The sequence below is a fragment of the Lepidochelys kempii genome, chromosome 3, assembly GCF_965140285.1.
Source record: "Lepidochelys kempii isolate rLepKem1 chromosome 3, rLepKem1.hap1, whole genome shotgun sequence".
NCBI lineage: Eukaryota > Metazoa > Chordata > Testudines > Cheloniidae > Lepidochelys > Lepidochelys kempii.
Window position 1 is genome coordinate 207224739 of NC_136382.1, and position 19408 is coordinate 207244146.

The 19408-nt window shown below is 44.2% G+C and overlaps 1 protein-coding gene across 1 annotated transcript in view; it reads left to right on the forward strand.

The window, feature by feature from the left end:
* Positions 1-1702: 1702 nt before the first annotated feature.
* XRN2 (5'-3' exoribonuclease 2) overlaps positions 1703-19408 on the forward strand; it is an 85339-nt gene continuing 67633 nt past the window's right edge. The window contains exons 1-4 of the mRNA XM_073339797.2: positions 1703-1897; positions 14712-14839; positions 14923-15034; positions 18305-18416. Coding sequence (XP_073195898.1) covers positions 1823-1897; positions 14712-14839; positions 14923-15034; positions 18305-18416 — 427 coding nt within the window. The 5' untranslated portion in view covers positions 1703-1822. The remainder of the gene's footprint in view (positions 1898-14711; positions 14840-14922; positions 15035-18304; positions 18417-19408) is intronic.

The window sequence follows — 19408 nt, forward strand, 5'->3', positions numbered from 1 at the left end:
TCACCATAACCAATAAAGCAATTCTTCCTGAAAGTTGATCAAATGGTTATGGATAGATTGTAAAACAGACAAGGTGGGTGTGGTGGTATCTTTTATCAGATCAACTTCTGTTGTTGAGAGAAACAAGCTTTTGAGTCACTCAGAGCTCTTCTTCAGGTCTGGGAAAGGTATTCTGAGCATCTCAGCTAAAAGCAAGATGGAACAGTGACTCACTCACTAATCCTCCCTTTTGTCCTATCACTGTAGGGGTGCTAATGGGCCACTCTACCTTGTATTGTACCTTATGTCTATACTGGCAACTGAACAACAAAACTTTTGTCTTTCAGAGGTGTTAAGAAACATCCGCCCGCCCCCCAGAAGACAAAAGTTTTGTCGACAACAACCGCCAGTGTGAACAGCGCTTTGTTGGCAGGAAGGCCACTCATTGGGGGGTGGAAGTTTTTTGTCAGCAGGAGAGCTGGCAAACAGTGGCTACACTGTGCACCTTCTTGCAGCCCGGCTGTAGCAACACACCTGGGTCGTTAAAGCTGCACAGTGTAGACATAGCCTCAGAAAAGGGGGTGAGTACTTCTGCAACACAGCCGATTCCGCTTGCGGCCTGCGCTGAGATGTACAAACTCCATGTGAGTCAGAAAAGGGTTAATGGCCTGCTGGGGGCCCAATCAGCCCAGCCCCATGACACCCAGGAGTAGGTGCCAGGCTTCAAGAGAGGAGCTAAAAGCAAAGAGGGCCGTGTCGTGGGTGGGTTGGTGGGTGGCTGGGGTCAGGAGCTGAAGAAGAGTGCTGTCCAGCCGCCCCTTCCTGAGGGAAGGTAGGCCTAGGGCGACCATCTTGGCTGGTTGCCAAGGCGTGCCTCAGCTTGGCGTGCGTCCAAGAGGGGTGGGAGCCTTTGTTGTCTTGGTCTGCTGTAGCCTGGGGAAAGGTGAAGAGGTGGGGGGGGGGGTTGCTTTTGTGTTTGTTGGGGTTTTAAGTCCCCTGGAAAGGCGGGGGGGGGGGAGGGACTTTTAGCAGACTTGGGGCCTGGTCTGCACCACAAACTTAGGCTGAGCAAGGTGAGTGTGTGTGAAATTCCTGCTACGGGGGGGGGGTGCCCTCAAGCAGCCCTGGGGTCGCCCCGGCTGGAGCCCTTCTGCCACCGCAACGGTGTCATGTCACATATGGCAGCTGCCCCGGTGGGCCGCCGGGGGGGTGCTTCTTATGTTGCTGCCCTGTCACGACTGGCTGCCTTGCTGGGCCGGGGGCAGCAGGGGGCACTTGTATCCCCTCTGCCCCTCGCGGTGGCTCTGTCGGGTAGAGCCCCCTGCCCAGCCAGCTCCGCCCTGCCCGACCCCCCGTCGCCGGCAGCGGCTCTCTCATGCCCACCTGAGGGCACCGGCTTCAGCAGATGCCACCGAGCATGCTCAGTCCCTGCGAGCACGCGCAGGAGCAGCGCGGCGGCCCGTCCTGTCAGGCCGTTGCGAACGGGCTAAAGGGGGCGGGCGGGCCCACAACAGCCGACGTAGGCTGGCGGCCCTTGGCGCCTCCTGCAGGCTCAGGCCTGCGTGTGGCCGCGGGAGCCGTGCGTGGGAAGGACCAGGGCTGGCCCCGCCTCTAGCCCCTCTGAGGTGGTGGGCGGGGGAGAGGAAGAGAGCCCGCACTGCGCATGCCCGAATATGGCCGCCCGAAATCACGTGACTTAACCCGTTCGCCGCCGCCGCCCCCCCAGCACTTTTTTCCCTATCATGCCTCGCGGCTGCCCCTTGCCCCGGAAGTCCGGTTGCTGCCGCCGCCGCCTGGATTCCAATTGAGCTACGCGGCCGCGGCTGTATCCCCACGCGGGGCCATGGGAGTCCCGGCCTTCTTCCGCTGGCTCAGCCGCAAGTACCCCTCCATCATCGTCCACAGCGTGGAGGAGAAGGTGAGGCCGGCGCCGCCCCATCCCCTCCGTCCCGGGGCTCGCCCCCCCTCCCCGCACTTCCCGTCCCGGGGCTCGGCCTCCGTCCCCCAGCAACCCGCCCCTCCGGCCTCCGTCCCCCAGCAACCCGCCCCCCCCCTCCCCGCACCTCCCGTCCCGGGGCTCGGCCTCCGTCCCCCAGCAACCCGCCCCCCCTCCCCGCACCTCCCGTCCCGGGGCTCGGCCTCCGTCCCCTAGCAACCCGGCCTCCGTCCCCTAGCAACCCACCCCCCCTCCCGTCCCGGGGCTCGGCCTCCGTCCCCCAGCAACCCGCCCCCCCCTCCCCGCACTTCCCGTCCCGGGGCTCGGCCTCCGTCCCCCAGCAACCCGCCCCCCCCTCCCCGCACTTCCCGTCCCGGGGCTCGGCCTCCGTCCCCCAGCAACCCGCCCCCCCCTCCCCGCACCTCCCGTCCCGGGGCTCGGCCTCCGTCCCCCAGCAACCCGCCCCCCCTCCCCGCACTTCCCGTCCCGGGGCTCGGCCTCCGTCCCCCAGCAACCCGCCCCTCCGGCCTCCGTCCCCCAGCAACCCGCCCCCCCTCCCCGCACCTCCCGTCCCGGGGCTCGGCCTCCGTCCCCTAGCAACCCGGCCTCCGTCCCCTAGCAACCCACCCCCCCTCCCGTCCCGGGGCTCGGCCTCCGTCCCCCAGCAACCCGCCCCCCCCTCCGGCCTCCGTCCCCCAGCAACCCGCCCCCCCCCTCCCCGCACCTCCCGTCCCGGGGCTCGGCCTCCGTCCCCCAGCAACCCGCCCCCCCCTCCCCGCACCTCCCGTCCCGGGGCTCGGCCTCCGTCCCCCAGCAACCCGCCCCCCCCCCTCCCCGCACCTCCCGTCCCGGGGCTCGGCCTCCGTCCCCCAGCAACCCGCCCCCCCCCTCCCCGCACCTCCCGTCCCGGGGCTCGGCCTCCGTCCCCCAGCAACCCGCCCCCCCCCCCTCCCCGCACCTCCCGTCCCGGGGCTCGGCCTCCGTCCCCCAGCAACCCGCCCCCCCCCCGGGATCGGCTCCCAGCCGCCGCCCCCTCGTCTCCAGCCCAGGGCTCGGCCCCAGCCACCACCTGCTCCCTCCCCCCGGCCTCCAGCAGCCTCCCCCCTGCATTCCGGGGCCCGGCCCCCCGTGAACCGCAAACACCCCCCGCCCCAGTCCCAGCTCCCGCTGGGTCCGCGTGGACTCCGGGAGCTGCACACGGGGCTGACTCTGTAGCCATCCCGACCCCTTGGCTGAGCTGGGAGCCCCCTTCCCGCTGGGCCCGGAGCTCTGGTTGATCTTCAGCTCTCCCTGCGTGAGTGTCCTGAGCCCAGGCTGCGCGTGGGGATACAGCTAGTAGCTCTCCAGCCGGGGCAGCCACGAGATCTTCCTGCGTGGAGAGCTGGGTTTCCCTTGACTGCATTGCACTGTGTGTGTGTTGTGGATGTCTCTTCCCCCCACCCCCCATTAGGCTAGGCGCTGTACAAGCATGTAACAAAGACACCGCCTCTCCCCACTTGTGAACAAACCCAAAGGACTGAAAAGCTCATTAGTACGCTGCCGATTCGTGACCTTACTTGCTATGTTAAGGTGCACGGTCAGTTGTCTTTTGATACATTTTGGTAGATTGATTTATATCTAGCAAATGCTGGTGTGTCATATGTAGTGCTAACTAATCCTGTGGCACTGTGTAAGTAATAAATAATAGGGAAGAAGCTGAATAGTGGTGCCATGACATCGTCCAGCATCTGCCTGTTAGTTCTTTGAATGGAAACTAAAAGTTTTCTTATCACGTGACTGCTCCTGTTTCCAAATGTCCTGAAAACTGGACCTTTTATGTAGCATTTCTTATTGTATTTTCTGCAAAACTCAAGAGAACTAAACTTGTTTGCTCCTAAGCTACAGTTAGTATCAAGTAATGGTTTTTGTGTTTCCCCCTCCCGTGCCCTCCTGGGATTGTAAGTCTTGCTGACTTTTCGACTTCCCCCCATGGTCGTTTTGCGTGGCACAGAAGCTAGCACTTCTTATATTTGTTATACTCGCTTTTAGTTCTATTTATGCCATCATCTTTTATTGGCACTATCATTAATGACAATTTAACTTTAGCTACCAGGAAATCATTATTGCTTAATGACTGACTGGATGAATTGATAGCCGAAAGTGAATCTGAAGGTCTTTAGCACGTCTGGTCATTAATTGCCGTGAAATGTCTGACCTGGAGGTCACTGTTGCTGCTATTAAACTTTGGCAAAATGTGGAAAATGTAAAGGAAAAAATACTGTTGAAAAGCTGAATGGCCTGATGCTGTGGAGATGGTGTTCTGTTTACAGTGCTAATTTCTTTTGGGCTGTTAGGCCTGTGCAATAAGTAACTAATAGAAAATATTCTATCAGATTTATAATTGTTAGCAAACTGCAGAGATGTGGAGAGATCACAAGAGTTTTTTTAGCAACTAAGACCACTTCTCAGCTGCAGAGTTTTAGGTTTTAAAGCAAACTTAAATGTAGTTTTACAATACTGATACAAAAATGTCAGTGCTTCATCATAACCAATTACAAGTAAACTTGTGTATGCTATGATATAAAAGTAACAGTTGTAGACTACATACTTTAGAGGTGGAAAATGGTGTAATGGGAAATTTTGGGGGAAGAATGATTGAACACATTTTGTTCAGTTTATTTTTTCTCCTATATAGTCCTCAAACCACTTAATCATGCTTGTACGTTCGCTCTGAATTTCCTTCAATTTCTTCATAATATTTTTGGGATTGAGAGGTATAATTGTGCTCTGACTTCTTGGAACGTTGTCAAGTGTTTCATGATCTCTCGCATAGCCATTCCATTCTTCTGATATTTAAATGGATGATTCAATAGCTTGGTAAGGAATACTGTCTAACAGTTTTGGGTTTTTTTTCTGTCAACGATGAGGTGGGTGAGGATTAACTTTCCCTTACAGCAGTTGCTTGAGCTTACGTACTAGTTTCTAGATTAGGGGTGGGCAAACTATGGCCCGGGGACTGCATCCAGCCGTTCAGACATTTTAGACCCTTCAGACTGCTCCAGCCCTTGAGATCCAGCCAGGGAGTGGGGTTAGGAGGTTGTCCCGCTCCATGAATGCTGGGGCTCCTGGAAGCAGTGGATTGTCCCAGCTATGTAGGGGTAGCCAGGGGGCGCCACACACTGCCCCTGCGGTTCCCATTGGCCAGCAGCTGCGGCCAATGGGAGCTGCAGGGGCAGTGCCTGTGGACAGCGCAGCGTGCAGAGCCACCTGGCCTTGCCTCTGCATATGAGCCAGAGGGAGGGCATGCCGCTGCTTCCAGGAGCTGCTAGAGGTAAGCGCTGTCCGGAGCCTGCACCCCTGACCCCCTCCTGTGCCCCTGCCCTATCCCTGATCCCCCTCCCACCCTCCGAACCCCTTGGTCCCAGGCCGGAGCACCCTCTTGCACCCCCAACCTCTCACTCCCAGCCCCACCGCAGAACCCGCACTCCCCTGCTGAAACCCTAACTCCCTCCCACACCCCAACCCCCAATTTTGTGAGCATTTATGACCCGCCATACAATTTCCATACCCAGATGTGGCCCTCAGGCCAAAAAGTTTGCCCATCCTGTTCTAGATGAAGGTCTAAAAACTGCAGCTTTTTTTGCTTCAGTGTGAAAAATCAAGCAACTCTTTCACTTTTCTTTCACCTTTCTTGGGTTGGAATAGAAGCCAAACACTTTCATGCTCTCCATATATGTTAAGAGAAAAAGGACAAACACAGATTGCAGATTGGTAGTTTTCAAAATTGTTTCTCTTCTCTTTTTTTGAATGAGCTTCACAAAGATAACAATGACAATAAAGTTCACATTGAAGATGACATTTGTAAGTACTTTACTAGTTAAGTAGCACTTACATAGAGAATTTTATTAAACTAAGGCAATTCACAAGCAAAAACCTTGACTTGCTCTCATAAATATACTAAACCATAAAAAAATTAGGGATTTAAGGATTAAAAAGGAGTAAAAGGCTGCAAAGTCAAGCATTCAAATTAGGAAATGCCAAAGTGAATGTTTCCTGTGCAACCTTAATTTGGCCCCCTTGTGCATATGCATTATGGTAGTCTTACATGAGCTCTCTTTTAAACCAAACACGACCCAAGTTCATTCGGGTAGCTTGGATATGCTATGGGAATGAATCGGTGTAATGAGGAAGTCTGTTTTCTATAGGGTCCCTGCCTTTTTTTATTGCAGAAGTTGAAGGTTTGTGATGAATGAGGCAGGGGAGTGTAGGAAGAAGGGGGATGGCCTTGTGGTTAGGGCAGTTGACAACTGCCCTAGAGACTGGGGTTCCATCCCTGCCTCTATCAGAGGTCCTTACCCCCAGATTTTTCACAGGTAGTCACTTCTGCATCATTATGGTTGTATCATAATGCATACACACAAGGCAGCTAAATTAAGGTTGCGTGGGCAATGTTCATTCTGGTATTTCCTAATGTGAAAGTACTTGATTTTGCTACCTTTTTAATCCTTAAATTTAATCCTTCATTTTGTATTTCCTAATTCTGTATGGTTTTTATCTTACTGATGAGAGCAGCCTTTGTTTGTGTATAAACCATTGAAAAGCTGTTTTTATTTGATCAGACATCTGTGTAAGGGTAAAAAACAATACATAAAATCTTCACCTTACTAAGATTGTGATCACTTTCCCATCTTTTGTAACTAAAATTTTCACATCCTGGAATAAAATTGGACAGCTCTCTGAAGCGTTTAAAGTATAATGGTGAGAGTGACTAATGTTTGGGACCACACTTAATGAGATTACATAGAATCGTGGGACTAGAAGGGACCTTAAGAGGTTATCTAGTCCAGTCCTCTGCACTAATGTCCAGAGTGATTATTATCTAGACCATCCCTGACAGGTGTTTGTCTAACCTGCTCTTTAAAAAAAATCTCCAGTGATGGAGATTCCACAAACTCCCTAGGCAGTTTAGTTCAGTGCTTAACCATCATGACAGTTAGGAAGTTTTTCCTAATTTCCAGCCTAAACCTCCCTTCCTGCAATTTAAGGCCATTGCTTCTTGGCCTGTCATCAGACGGTAAGGATAACAAGTTTTCTCCCTCCTCCTTGTAACCACCTTTTATGTACTTGAAAACTGTTATCATGTCATTTGTGTCCTTCCTCTCCCCTCCCCCCCTTCTCTTCTCCAGACTAAATAAACCCAGGTTTTTTCAATCTTTCCTCATTGGTCATGTTTTCTAAACTTTTAATCATTTTTGTTGCTCCTCTCTGGATTTTCTCGTTTGGACACAGTACTCCAGTTGAGGTCTAATTAGCGTGTAGTAGAGTGGAAGAATTACTTCTTGTGTTTTGCTTACAACATTCCTGCTAATACATCCCAGAATGTTTTTGTTTTCTTTTTTCTTTTCTTTTTTTTTGCAACAGTGTCACACTGACTCTCATTTAGCTTGTGAACTACTATGACCCCCCGATCCCTTTCTGCAGTACTCCTTCCTAGACAGCTATTTTCCATTTTGTGTGTGCGCAACTGATTTTTCCTTCCTAAGTGGAGTACTTTACAGTTGTCCTTATTGAATTTAATCCAATTTACTTCAGACCATTTCTCCAGTTTGTCCAGATCATTTTGAATTTTAAACCTCTTGTGGAAACAGTTTATGGCAAATTTAATTTGTCTGATCCTGGTGTTCTTACATTGAATAGTGACTTACTCCATGAGTAAATCCTGTTTTCCATGGGACACTACATGGAATAAAGTATATTTGTGATTGTTTGGTATCGAAATCTGGCCATAAATTCAAAAGTTGAGTTGGATCTCATGGAAGCTTGTCTCTTTTTGAAATATTAACAGGTCGATCCTTGGTCTTTTATTTTACAAAGAGAAATAAATTGGTTAATCTTAAATCAAGCAGGAATAAGAGAAAGATTGAAGATACTACAAAATCCTGGGGAGAATATTAATCAAATTCACATGACCTAATAAAGTGACAGCTAGAGTGTCATATCCGGAGATCTATTTTCAGTTGTTTGAACAATTTAGTTATATCACAAGAGACATCGTTACCAGATACTTCAATCCATTACAAGACTATTTTTCATTGAAAATTTGATGGCGGCGTATTGGTTTTATGAGCATATAAGGGTAAAGTTAAACCAAGCTACTTTACAAAATCTTTAAAAAGAGCCTGAATATAAGCAAAATATAATCTTGAGGGTGAAGCGAAATATCACCAGAGGGCAATTTTATGTTCTATATCATATAGTTGTAAGCCTTTTATACCTGAATCAGTTAGCTATAGTGAGGTGTTTGATTGAAAGAACAAATAGAAGTAAAGAGAAGATGGCTGTCTTGTCCCATTATATAATCAGAATGAATACTGTTTTTTTTTAAAGTGACACTCTCAGTTGACTCGAAAAGCTTTATAATATTAAATTATTCAAAGTTAGGATAGAAAAAAACTTTGGCTAATAGACCCACTCATACATTTGTATCAGATGCATGTATCAATGCATCTGATACAAATTTTTGCTTAATTCTCCATATTACATAATGTTCTTATTTCATGATTAGTCAGATAGTCTGAGATGTACCTTGACTGATCTGGATGCATAATAGAAGGGAGAATCAGAGAGAGAAAATTAGCTTTAAAAAAGGCTGAAGTTATCCTGATCATAAATCTTACCATCTGATTTATTTTATCTTCAGTATTTTTTAAACGTTGATTCGTGCTTTAAGAGAAAATACTGGCAGGATTCCTTGTTTTCATGAATATGGACTATCTGTAAGAGATGTGAAGCAAGACGTTATTTTATGGCTTTTAAAACTGGAGTAATAGTTCTTCTGGACCTGGTGCATGATCTGTGGTATTTTCTGCTTTCAGTTCTCTATTTGAATCTGGTAATACAAGGAATGTAAAGTCTTATCCAAAAACGTCAAGATCTGGGAAACGGATGATTTCATTTTAAGGATGTAGTCAGTGATGATAGTGCATAACAGTAACTCAGAAAAGATTTGATAAAGGTTCTTTCAGACTACTGAATGATGCCACATGAGTTCGAAAATCCACTAACAACTGCCCTCTTTTATTCCTGTGTTCATAATCTGAGCATAATAAAGTGAAGTTTGAACTATATTTGTAATTATTAGGGCTGTTGATTAATCGCAGTTCACTCATGCATTAGCTCAAAAAAAACAATCGCGATTAATCACACTTTTAAACAATAGAATACCAATTGAAATTTATTAACAATTTTTGGATGTTTTCTACATTTTCAACTGTATTGATTTAAATTAAAACACAGAATACAAAGTGTACAGTGCTCATTTTATATTTATTTTTATCACAAATATTTGTGCTGTAAAAACCAAAATAAATAGTATTTTTCAATTTACCTCATACAAGTAATGCAGTCTATCATGAAATTTGAACTTACAAATGTAAAATTACATACAAAAAATAACTTCATTCAAAAATAAAACAATGTAAAACTTTAGAGCCTACAAGTACACTCAGTCCTACTTCTTGTTCAGCCAGTCACTCGGATAAAAAAGTTTTTGGTTTTTTGCAGGAGATAATGCTGCCTGCTTCTTGTTTATAATGTCACCGGAAAGTGAGAGCAGACATTCGCATGGCACTGTTGTAGCTGATGTTTCAAGATATTTACGTGCCAAATGCACTAAAGATTCATATGTCCCTTCATCTTCAACCACCATTCTAGAGGACATGCATCCATGCTGATGACATGTTCTGCTCAATAACGATCCAAAGCAATGCAGACCGATGCATGTTCACTTTCATCATCTGAGTCAGATGTCACCAGCAGAAGGTTAACTTTTTTTTTGATGGTTCGGGTTCTGCAGTTTTCGCATCGGAGTGTTGGTCTATTAAGATTTCTGAAAACGTGCTCCACACCTCGTCCCGCTCAGATTTTGGAAGGCACTTCAGATTCTTAAACCTTGGGTTGAGTGCTGTAGCTTTAGAAATCTCACATTGGCACCTTTTTTGTGTTTTGTCAAATCTGCAGTCAGTGTTCTTAAAACGAACAACATGTGCTGGGTCATCATCCGAGGCTGCTATAATATGAAATACATGGCAGAATGAGGGTAAAACAGAGCAGGAGACATACTATTCTCCCACAAAGAGTTCAGTCACAAATTTAATGAATGCATTTTTTTTAATGAGTGTCATCAGCATGGAAGCATGTCCGCTGGAATGGTAGCCAAAGCATGAAGGGGCATACGAATGTTTAGCATATCTGGCATGTAAATATCTTGCAGTGCTAGCTACAAAAGTGCTATGCGAATGTCTGTTCTCACTTTCAGGTGACATTGTAAATAAGAAGCCGGCAGCATTATCTCCCATAAATGTAAACAAACTTGTTTGTCTTAGCGATTGGCTGAATAAGTAGTAGGACTGAGTGGACTTGTAGGCTCTAAAGTTCTACGTTTTGTTTTTGAGTGCAGTTATGTAACAAAAGAAAATCTACATTTGTAAGTTCAGTGTTCATGATAAAAAGATTGTATTATGATACTTTTATGAGGTGAATTGAAAAATGCTATTTCCTTTGTTTTTTACAGCACAAATATCTGTAATAAAAATAAATATAAAGTGAGCACTGTACACTTTGTATTCTATGTTGTAATTGAAATCAATATATTAAAAAAATTAATTGCGATTAATCGCACTGTTAAAACAATAATAGAATACCATTTATTTTTGATGTTTTCTACATTTTCAATCACTTGACAGCCCTAGGGATTGTATCAGGCTGTTTAAGAATATTCTCAACTTCTACCTTGAGATGCAGTGTGTGCCGGGTCTTATAACTGAGAAGACTTTAAATCCCTTTCTTACTGCAACTTTTTTTTTTTTTTTTGTGCTGAAAGTGTTTTTCTCAGCAGGTAAACGAAGGTGATGTCCTAAACTCGCTTCAAGGATAAAATGTTAGGGTTTAATGCTCCATTATTACAGTCAAACTATAATTTCACTTGCTTAAGATGATGCTATGGGAATCTTAATATATACACACCAGTTGAGTGACCAGCAGCATTATTGAGTTAAAACAGAAACATTCAGACGCATGAACTGAAAAGTTTCCAGTACTGAAACTTGTCCTGTTGAGTTAACTTCATTCTTGAGAATCAGTGTTTAAGCAAAATCTTTAGCCTGATCTTCAATATGTTACTACACAAACTTCATTTTGAAGCGTTCCTGGTTGCTATGTCTGTAACGTACCTGATGCACAGCTACAAAAAGCTAGAAAATGAAGTCATGTGACAAAACATACACTCCACTCTCCCACCCACGTGCAAACACCTTACTATTAACATAGCTGTTATACACCAGGTTATCACTGCCCCCACAGCCTTCTTTCTTGTACACACTCCTTCTCTACACTTCCCTCTCCCAGCAGTAATAGTTAAAGATAGTTGAAGTTGCTAGATGTGTTGTGTGGGGGTATTTTGGTAAAGGAAGTTCTAGAAAGTATGTCTTCCTAGGGAAAGCGTCTCAGTGATGGGCTTTGGATCAAGCCTTAAGACACAGCTGTGCAGTGATCACTTAAAATGTGATTATTAACAGCTTTTGCAGAGTGGAAATGGCTTACATCATTTACCAGGACTGAGAGAAATGGTCCATGTCAGCTGCCCAAGAGCGAATGAGTTGTTTGATTGAGTAGGATAGAGGCTGATTCCAGCTTGGATTCTGTGATTGAATGCCTCTTTTGTATAAGAGCTGCTCGGATATGTGTATGGGTTTGTGGTTTGTGTTTTGTTTTTTTTTTAAAGTAGGATGACATTGCATTGTCCTTATCAAGGCTGAGGAGGCAGATCTTAATAGAAAAGTTGATTGGGTGGTCTAGTACTTCTAGGCTGAGCATAGCATACAGGTGTTTGTGGGGCTGTGCGCTCTTGGTGTACAGACTGTCTTCTTCTGGGTGGCAAGCACTTAATGTGTCGGACGCTACCACAATCTAAATAACTAATGACAAATTGTACTTGATTATGGAACTGTAATTTGGCCCCCTTGTGCCTGTGCATTGAGTCTCTAATTATGTGATCCCATACATTTTTTTTTTCTCTCAATAGAATCTCTGTCTCATTCCATGCACAGGATGGATGGTGCTGAGGGATTAAGGCAGCTTTTCAGTATTTATCATTCAGTGTGTGGCCCCATGCCTGCCTTACTGCATTATTTAGTTCTCTCTACACTGAAAACAGAATTATTAATTTCCTCAAGGGATTTTCTGTGGTGCTTGCTGCCATAATACCGGAGTCTCACAAAGAGCAATCAGTTTGTCTTTGGAACACCTTTGTGAGGTGCAGGGATAGTTGCATGGGAAAATGAAGGTTAGAACTTGCAACAGTCTCCACTAATTTTGGGTGCTTCAGAGATCAGGCCCTCAGGAGTATCTTCCTGCTAAGTTTCAAGACACTGTAGTATACCACGGAGATGCTAGAGCTCTTCAAAAATGATTTGCGAATTTTAATAATGAAGAGCATTAGGTGTCTTTACTATTTATAAGGAGAGCAGTAGCAGTCCTTTTATTAAAGAGGCAGGACCAAAGCATGTGTGATTGTGAGACAGCGGAATGACCGTCTCCAGAAGTTTGAAAATTCAGGGTTTGCAGCCTGTAATCTGTTTGGTGTTTAATGCAATCTGTTAAACTGTTTGTTTTGGGTCTGTTCATTAGGTAATGGCATTTTACAATGTGCCAGAGTGGAAAGAAGAGCGTGGGGCATGAAAGTTGGAAACTACTGATTTGTCTAAGGGAAAATTGAGTAATAGATTTTTGTCTGGTTATTGGTCATGAAATTATGGTCATCAATCTGCTTTGGAGACAAATTCCTCAAACTGGAAGGTAATGGGTGGTGTCTGAGCATCCCAAAACATCTGGTAGTCAGTGGGCAGAATGAGATGTATTCCCTCCCTCCCCACAAAAGGGAAAGCTGACTACTGGTGGGCAAGAGCGTTGGCAGGATCTTATCTGTCTGTGTACAGGGAGCAGGAGGAAGCTAGTCTTTCGAGGCCAATCTTAAACTCTTTTCACACCTTGAACTATAAACAAAAGTAGTGAAGATAGTTAACTCCAAAGCAATCTGCAAAGAGTTACAAAGGGATCTCTCAAACCTGGACGGCAGGTGAAAATCAGTGTTGATAAATGCAAAGTAATGCACATTGAAAAATATAATCCCAGCTATACATACAAAATGATGGGGTCTAAATTAGCTGTTACCACTCAAGAAAGAGATCTTGGAGTCATCGTGGATGGTTCTCTGAAAAGATCCATGCAATGTGCAGCAGCAGTCATAAAAAGCTAACAATGTTAGGAGCGTTAGGAAAGAGAAAGATAAGACAGAAAATATCATGCTTGTATATAAATGCATGGTACGTCCACATCTTAAGTACTGCATGCAGCTTGGTCATCCCATCTTAAAAAAAATCTATTAGAATTGGAAAAGATACAGAGAAGGGCAACACAGATGGGTAGGAGTATGGAACAGCTTCCATATGAGGAATAATTAAGAAGACCGGGACTTCTCAGCTTGGACAAGACACGAATAAGTGTGGGATACAATACAGGTCTATAAAATCTTGACTAGTGTGGAGACAGTAAATAAAGAAGTGTTATTTATCCCTTCACATAACACCAGACCTAGGGATTATCCAATGATATTATTAGGCAGCAGGTTAAAACAAACAAAAGGAAGTACTTCATACAATGCACAGTCAACATGTGGAACTCTTTGCCAGGGGATCTTGTGAAGGCCAAGACTATAACAGTGTTTAAAAAAAAGGAGCTAGATAAGTTCATAGAGAATAGATCCCTCAATGGTTATTAGCCAGGATGGGCAAGGATGCAACACCTGCTCTGAGTGTCCCTAGCCTCTGTTTGCCAGAAGCTGGTAGTGGATGACAGAGGATGGATCACTTGATGATTGCCTGTTCTGTTCACTCCCTCTGAAGCACCTGCAATTGGCCACGGTCAGAAGACAGGATACTGGGCTAGATGGACCTTTGGTCTGACCCCGTATGGCTGTTCTTAACTAATGTTTCCCAAAGGTAAAGGGAAAGCAGGTGCTTCTTTCCTATCCCTATCACTGTTACTAGTGATGCTTAGCATGATTGGCATGAGTGCTTCTGCTGTGCCCCAAAATCTAGTAAGTTAAAGATTGGTCATCTGTTCACCATGATTTTGACTCCTCTAAAAAGAGAGGGAGAACCAAAAAGTAGTGGTGTCTTTTTGTTTTATCTGTGCTGTAAAGCTAAGTATTTAATATTGGAGAAATAAATAATGGCCCTGGTTTATCTAAACGTGCCAGTTCATCTCTTGCATAAAGTTCAAAGACTGAAGTAGGACTGATATTGTAAAACCTCCTACTGATTATAACTATAGACAGGTCCCTTTGTCAATCAAATTTACAGAAGCCATGTAAGGTCCTGCTGGCCCTACAACATTCTCTTTTGCACCGTTATTCTTGCTTTTGTGGACAGAGGGGAAAAATATAAACATGTTAAAGAACAATGTTTTAACCCTGGCTTAAACTTGGTTATGTTACCTAATTGTAGTGGGAGTGTTTTATTTCTTGTCTGTGTGGCCATATAACAACGTATAATGTTTGCCCAGTTTTAAACAAAGCCTGTTTTGTAGTGTAGACATGGTCTATGTGTAATCATTTTGTGGGCTGATATTCAACTCTTTGCTCCTTCACCTTTTTTCTTTTTAAATCTCATTTGGGTCTGACGTATTTAAAGCCTCTCTGATAACAAAATTGTTGCAAATATGGCAAATACTGAAAGACTTGTTATTACTGTGTTCACAGCCTAAAGAATGCAATGGCATCAAAATTCCAGTTGATACCAGCAAGCCTAATCCTAATGAGGTGGAGTTTGATAACCTGTATTTGGATATGAATGGTATTATCCATCCATGTACACATCCTGAGGACAAGTAAGTGACACTTTTGTCACTTCATAAATAGTTTGTATTATATATTATCTGAAACATTAACAGGATGTCTTGCTAAATTATAGACCAGCTCCCAAAAATGAAGATGAAATGATGGTTGCCATTTTTGAGTACATTGACAGACTTTTCAACATTGTCAGGCCAAGACGACTTCTCTACATGGCAATAGATGGAGTAGTAAGTACTGAAATGTTTGTCTTGTTTCCATATAATGCTAAAGTTGATGCTGTCTGCTTTCATAAACTTCATTAGGCAGTAGTTTAGCTTTTCATTTAATGTGTATTGTTTCAATTACTACACCCAACATTTGACTAACACTTCACCTTGGCATATGTCAAAGAACTGTTAGCAAAGAAAGCTTTCTTGTCTAGTGTATTATATTGGGGTGGAGGGTTATGTGGGATAGCTTTTGCTTTGCTTCCTCAGAACACAAGTCCATTGTAAATAAGAGCCAGTCTAATGGTCCCTTCTGGCCTTAAATCCTATGAATCTATGAAATCAGTAAAAAGAAAAGGAGTACTTGTGGCAAATCAGTGGTAGTTTGTGCAGCAAGCAGGCTGTGAAAGATCAGAAAAGCATACAAATGGACACACAACATTTAGCAACTAATTTAATTGTATTTTGAAAGATTTCAAGAACTCAGCTACGTTTGTTGCTTGACTTCTTCCCCAGCTTGCCTTGGCTGACTTGTATACAGTACCTTGGGAAACAAGTTAATACAGGTGTTTTGGTTGAAGGAACAACCCAACAAAAAAGCATTATTCTAAGTATTCCATTTCTGATTATGTAACCCTATCAGTTATACTAAAATTTGTTTCAAAGGCTCCAGATCAGTTTTTCTCAAGATTCTGCCTGTGTGTATCTATTTGAAAGATTTCCCCCTCCCGCCCCATTTGTAGATCTTTAATATCAATTGTGGCGATCTTATAAATGTTTGTATATGCACTCAATTATGTTGCTGTGTCCTTAAAAACAAACAAAAACAAACTTAAATAAAATGTTCTCTGCTAGAGATTTTAGGATACTGTGTCCCGTGTTACAGTTTATGGTATTATGATGCAAAAAAATGTCATCAGTAAACCTATTACCTGTGGTGTTACATTGTGGTAAGAGAGAGTTCATACTAAATAATGTTTCTCAGTTATACAGCACTTGTAAGTTTTTCATTTATGTTGCCAGGGAAATTTTAAAGCTTACACATGGTGAGTGGCTGAGACTTGGATGCTACTAGCACCCACTGCTGAGTTTTCTCACTGAGACAGGCACCTGGCAGCATTATAAAAGGCCTTTCTACCCTCAGTCATGTCTCAAGTTGCATCCTACCTCACTAGCAAATGCTGTTTATAAAATCAACTTTGGCAATGATGTAGTGGCTAACTACTGTGCATTATTGAGCTAGTAATTGGGGATAGATAAGGAAAATAAAGGGATGCATTGTAGCAGATTGGTGTTCCTTTCTGGGCAGGACTCCTGTGATCAGTGTGAGCTGCAACTTTTCCCATTACTGTGAATAATCAGCAGAAGCTTTAGCAGACCCACAGGCAGTTCTTGGGTAACTCTAGTGTAGATTCAGATCTGCGCAGGCGCTCATTCTCCCTTCTCCTTCCCATCCCCTAAAGACACAGGGAGATGGCAAAGATCTAATGAGGAATATCCAGCAGTAGAGGGTAAGACAAGAGAGAATGTGGAGACTGAGTCCTGATAAAACTAGAAATATAGGCATGAATAGGCTAAAGCTAAAGAGGAAACTGATGGGCAGGCACCCTGCCAAGCAGCTGGAAGTTGCACGGAAGCTGAGGCAAGGATGGAGGAAATGGGTGTCTGCTTCTTGAGTCAAGGGAATCCGTTGTTTTGGGATCATCTCTAGGTCTGAAATTGTAACTATAACAAGAGAGAACCTTATACTGGGAGTTCAGAGCCTGAACTTCAGGAATTTCCCTTATGCTTGCACACTTTTTCCATGTCTCCGTAAGGCATCCGATCAAGAACTCAAACCAATCTTGAAGGAGAAGGGAGGAAATTTATCATAAAGTCAACATGCAGAAACTTATTTTTGCTATTAATAGAACAATCCGTACATAATTATCCATCCTCGATTGTGCTCAGTCACTCCACAAATACCTTGAAAAATGAAACATCTAGATTGTAGGAATGTAATTCTTCAGTGGATATTCTGCAAAATCATCTTTAGAAATTTGAGCTATGCACCTCCCAATACTACTTTTCTTGGGATTGAGAAAGTAATGGCTATAACAATTTGATAGCAATATAAGCCCGTATCATCTAGCCTACTGCTCCTGTCTGTAACAAAGGATAGACTTTCTTTTTGGTAACTTATGAGAAGAATCCCTGGAAAGGGATGAGGAAGTTGAAAGATACAAAATATGGCTTCAGAACAGGGGAGAGGGGTATTTTGGGTGGATCTGCGACATTCTGCTAATACAGCCTCCTAGTCCAAAAGGAGAAAAGGAAGGGCAGTCCCCAAAAGAATGGGAGTGGAACTCTGGATGTCAAGAGAAAATTGGGAGCAGAGTTCCCTGATTAAGTACTGTTTAGGAGCTGGTGACTACTTAAGAGTTATGGGAGGATGTTGGCTTTACTGGTTTCCTGGGTGCTTCATGTCCTGAGATGGATGTTTTTAAGGTTTCTAGGGCTGATACCTGAACGAGGCTATTGATATAGGTGGGTGACTAAAAGGATGGTTGAAGTCTGAGTGGTCAGAAGCCTAAGGGCTTGTCTACACTACCATGTAAGTCTGCACCACTTCTGCCTTGTTTTGAGGTGGAGTAATTACGTTGATGCAATGGCAAAGTGCTCTCCCATCGAAAGTGTGTCTTCACCAGACATGCTACGCCGATGTAGCGGGGTAGTGAAGACAAGCCCTTAGTCTGCTTTAATATTCTAAGACTGGAGATACTAGGACTTTATTTTCAAAGTCCATAACTTTATCTTAGACCACATGAGAGAGCCAGGAAATCCTGAGTCACTACTACTAGTTTGGGGTCACTGCAATTGCGGTGGACCTGGCGGACCATTGTGACGCTTCAGAAACTTCCTGGAGAGCATATTTAGTTTTCACGTGACTTTTATCAGCCAGTGATGGTGAAGACCAAGTATCAACATTCTTCCCCCCATTCCCTTTTGAAAATCACAGACCACTTGCCCAGAAATTGGCTCAGCAAAAGAACACACAGTGATACTAGTACTAGCTTCCTGTGGTCTTACAGCTATGGGAACTCATTTGGGGGAGGAGGGAACATGTAAAAGAAGGGAGGAGCCAGTTGGAAGATGCAAAACTTTTTATGTGATTGTCTCCACCCTGATGTATTGTCTAAATAACCCCATAAGGCTGTGTTGGGTGTTAACAAGTCACAGAAAACAGCTGAGCAGATAAGGAAAAAAACATCAAATACAATGTTGAGTAAAATACTATAACACATGTTTTAGGCTCCCCGTGCAAAAATGAATCAGCAGAGATCCAGGCGATTCAGAGCATCAAAGGAAGGAATGGAAGGTGCAGAAGAGAAGCAAAGAATAAGACAAGAAATTTTGGCAAAAGGTACAGATGTTTGCATCATACCTGATGCTACTCAGTAGCTGATGGCTTTAAGTGTGAGAGTGGCATCTTGTTTTGAAATAGACCGTTTTTTACTATAGCAGAGGCTAGATACTACAGAAAAATATAGGGCTCGGTGACTGCCACAAGCATGCATAGTATAGTAACTTATGAAAATACATCCTTACTCCAATGAGCTTACAGTCTAAAGTGAATTGTGCAAAAGAAAAATGCTCCTTCTTTCTCCCATGCACCTCTTGATTCGTTTTAATTTTTTTAAGGTTAGGTTGGGAGAGGAGGGGTGGTTGTTGTAATGGAGAGCTAATCAAAAGTGCTGTGGAGGAAGAACGAAGATGCTTGTGGCATTAAATGAGAGGCAGTGGTATAAGGCACAACGGTGCAGGTAGGGAAAGGAGACATGGGCAGATAGGGTGACCAGATAGAAAGTGAGGAAAATCGGGATGGGGGTGCGGGGTAATAGGTGCCTATATAAGAAAAATTCCCAAATATTGGGACTGTCCCTCTAAAATTGGGACATCTGGCCACCCTAAGTGGAGAAGGTATAGGAGGAAAGTTCTTGGAAGCCAAGAACAGCTTTAGTTAGAGGAAGTCTCTTCCTGGCAAATTCTGTCCAGCATCTTGTAGCAGGGAGAAGAAGTTATCTTTGCAGCCTCCTGCATGAACTAGTTCATGTTTGCAGTGACAGTATAGCAGTGTTGGTCCCAGAGTAGTAGAGAGAGAGATGAGTGAGGTGATTTCTTTTATTTGCCCACCTTTTGTTCTCAAAAGAGACAAGCTTTTGAGCTTACTCATTTTTTTCTTCTCAATGACCTTGTCTGAAATACTTCATGACTATCATGAAGTCTTGTTCCTTGTTAATTCTCTGCTTATTTTGATTGAAGATAACGCAGTGGTAACAACAGCTTGCTCTTGGGTTGGAGGGATCAAAAAATAGTTTTTATTAGAAGGGCTCATGTTTTTTGTTCACTGTTTCA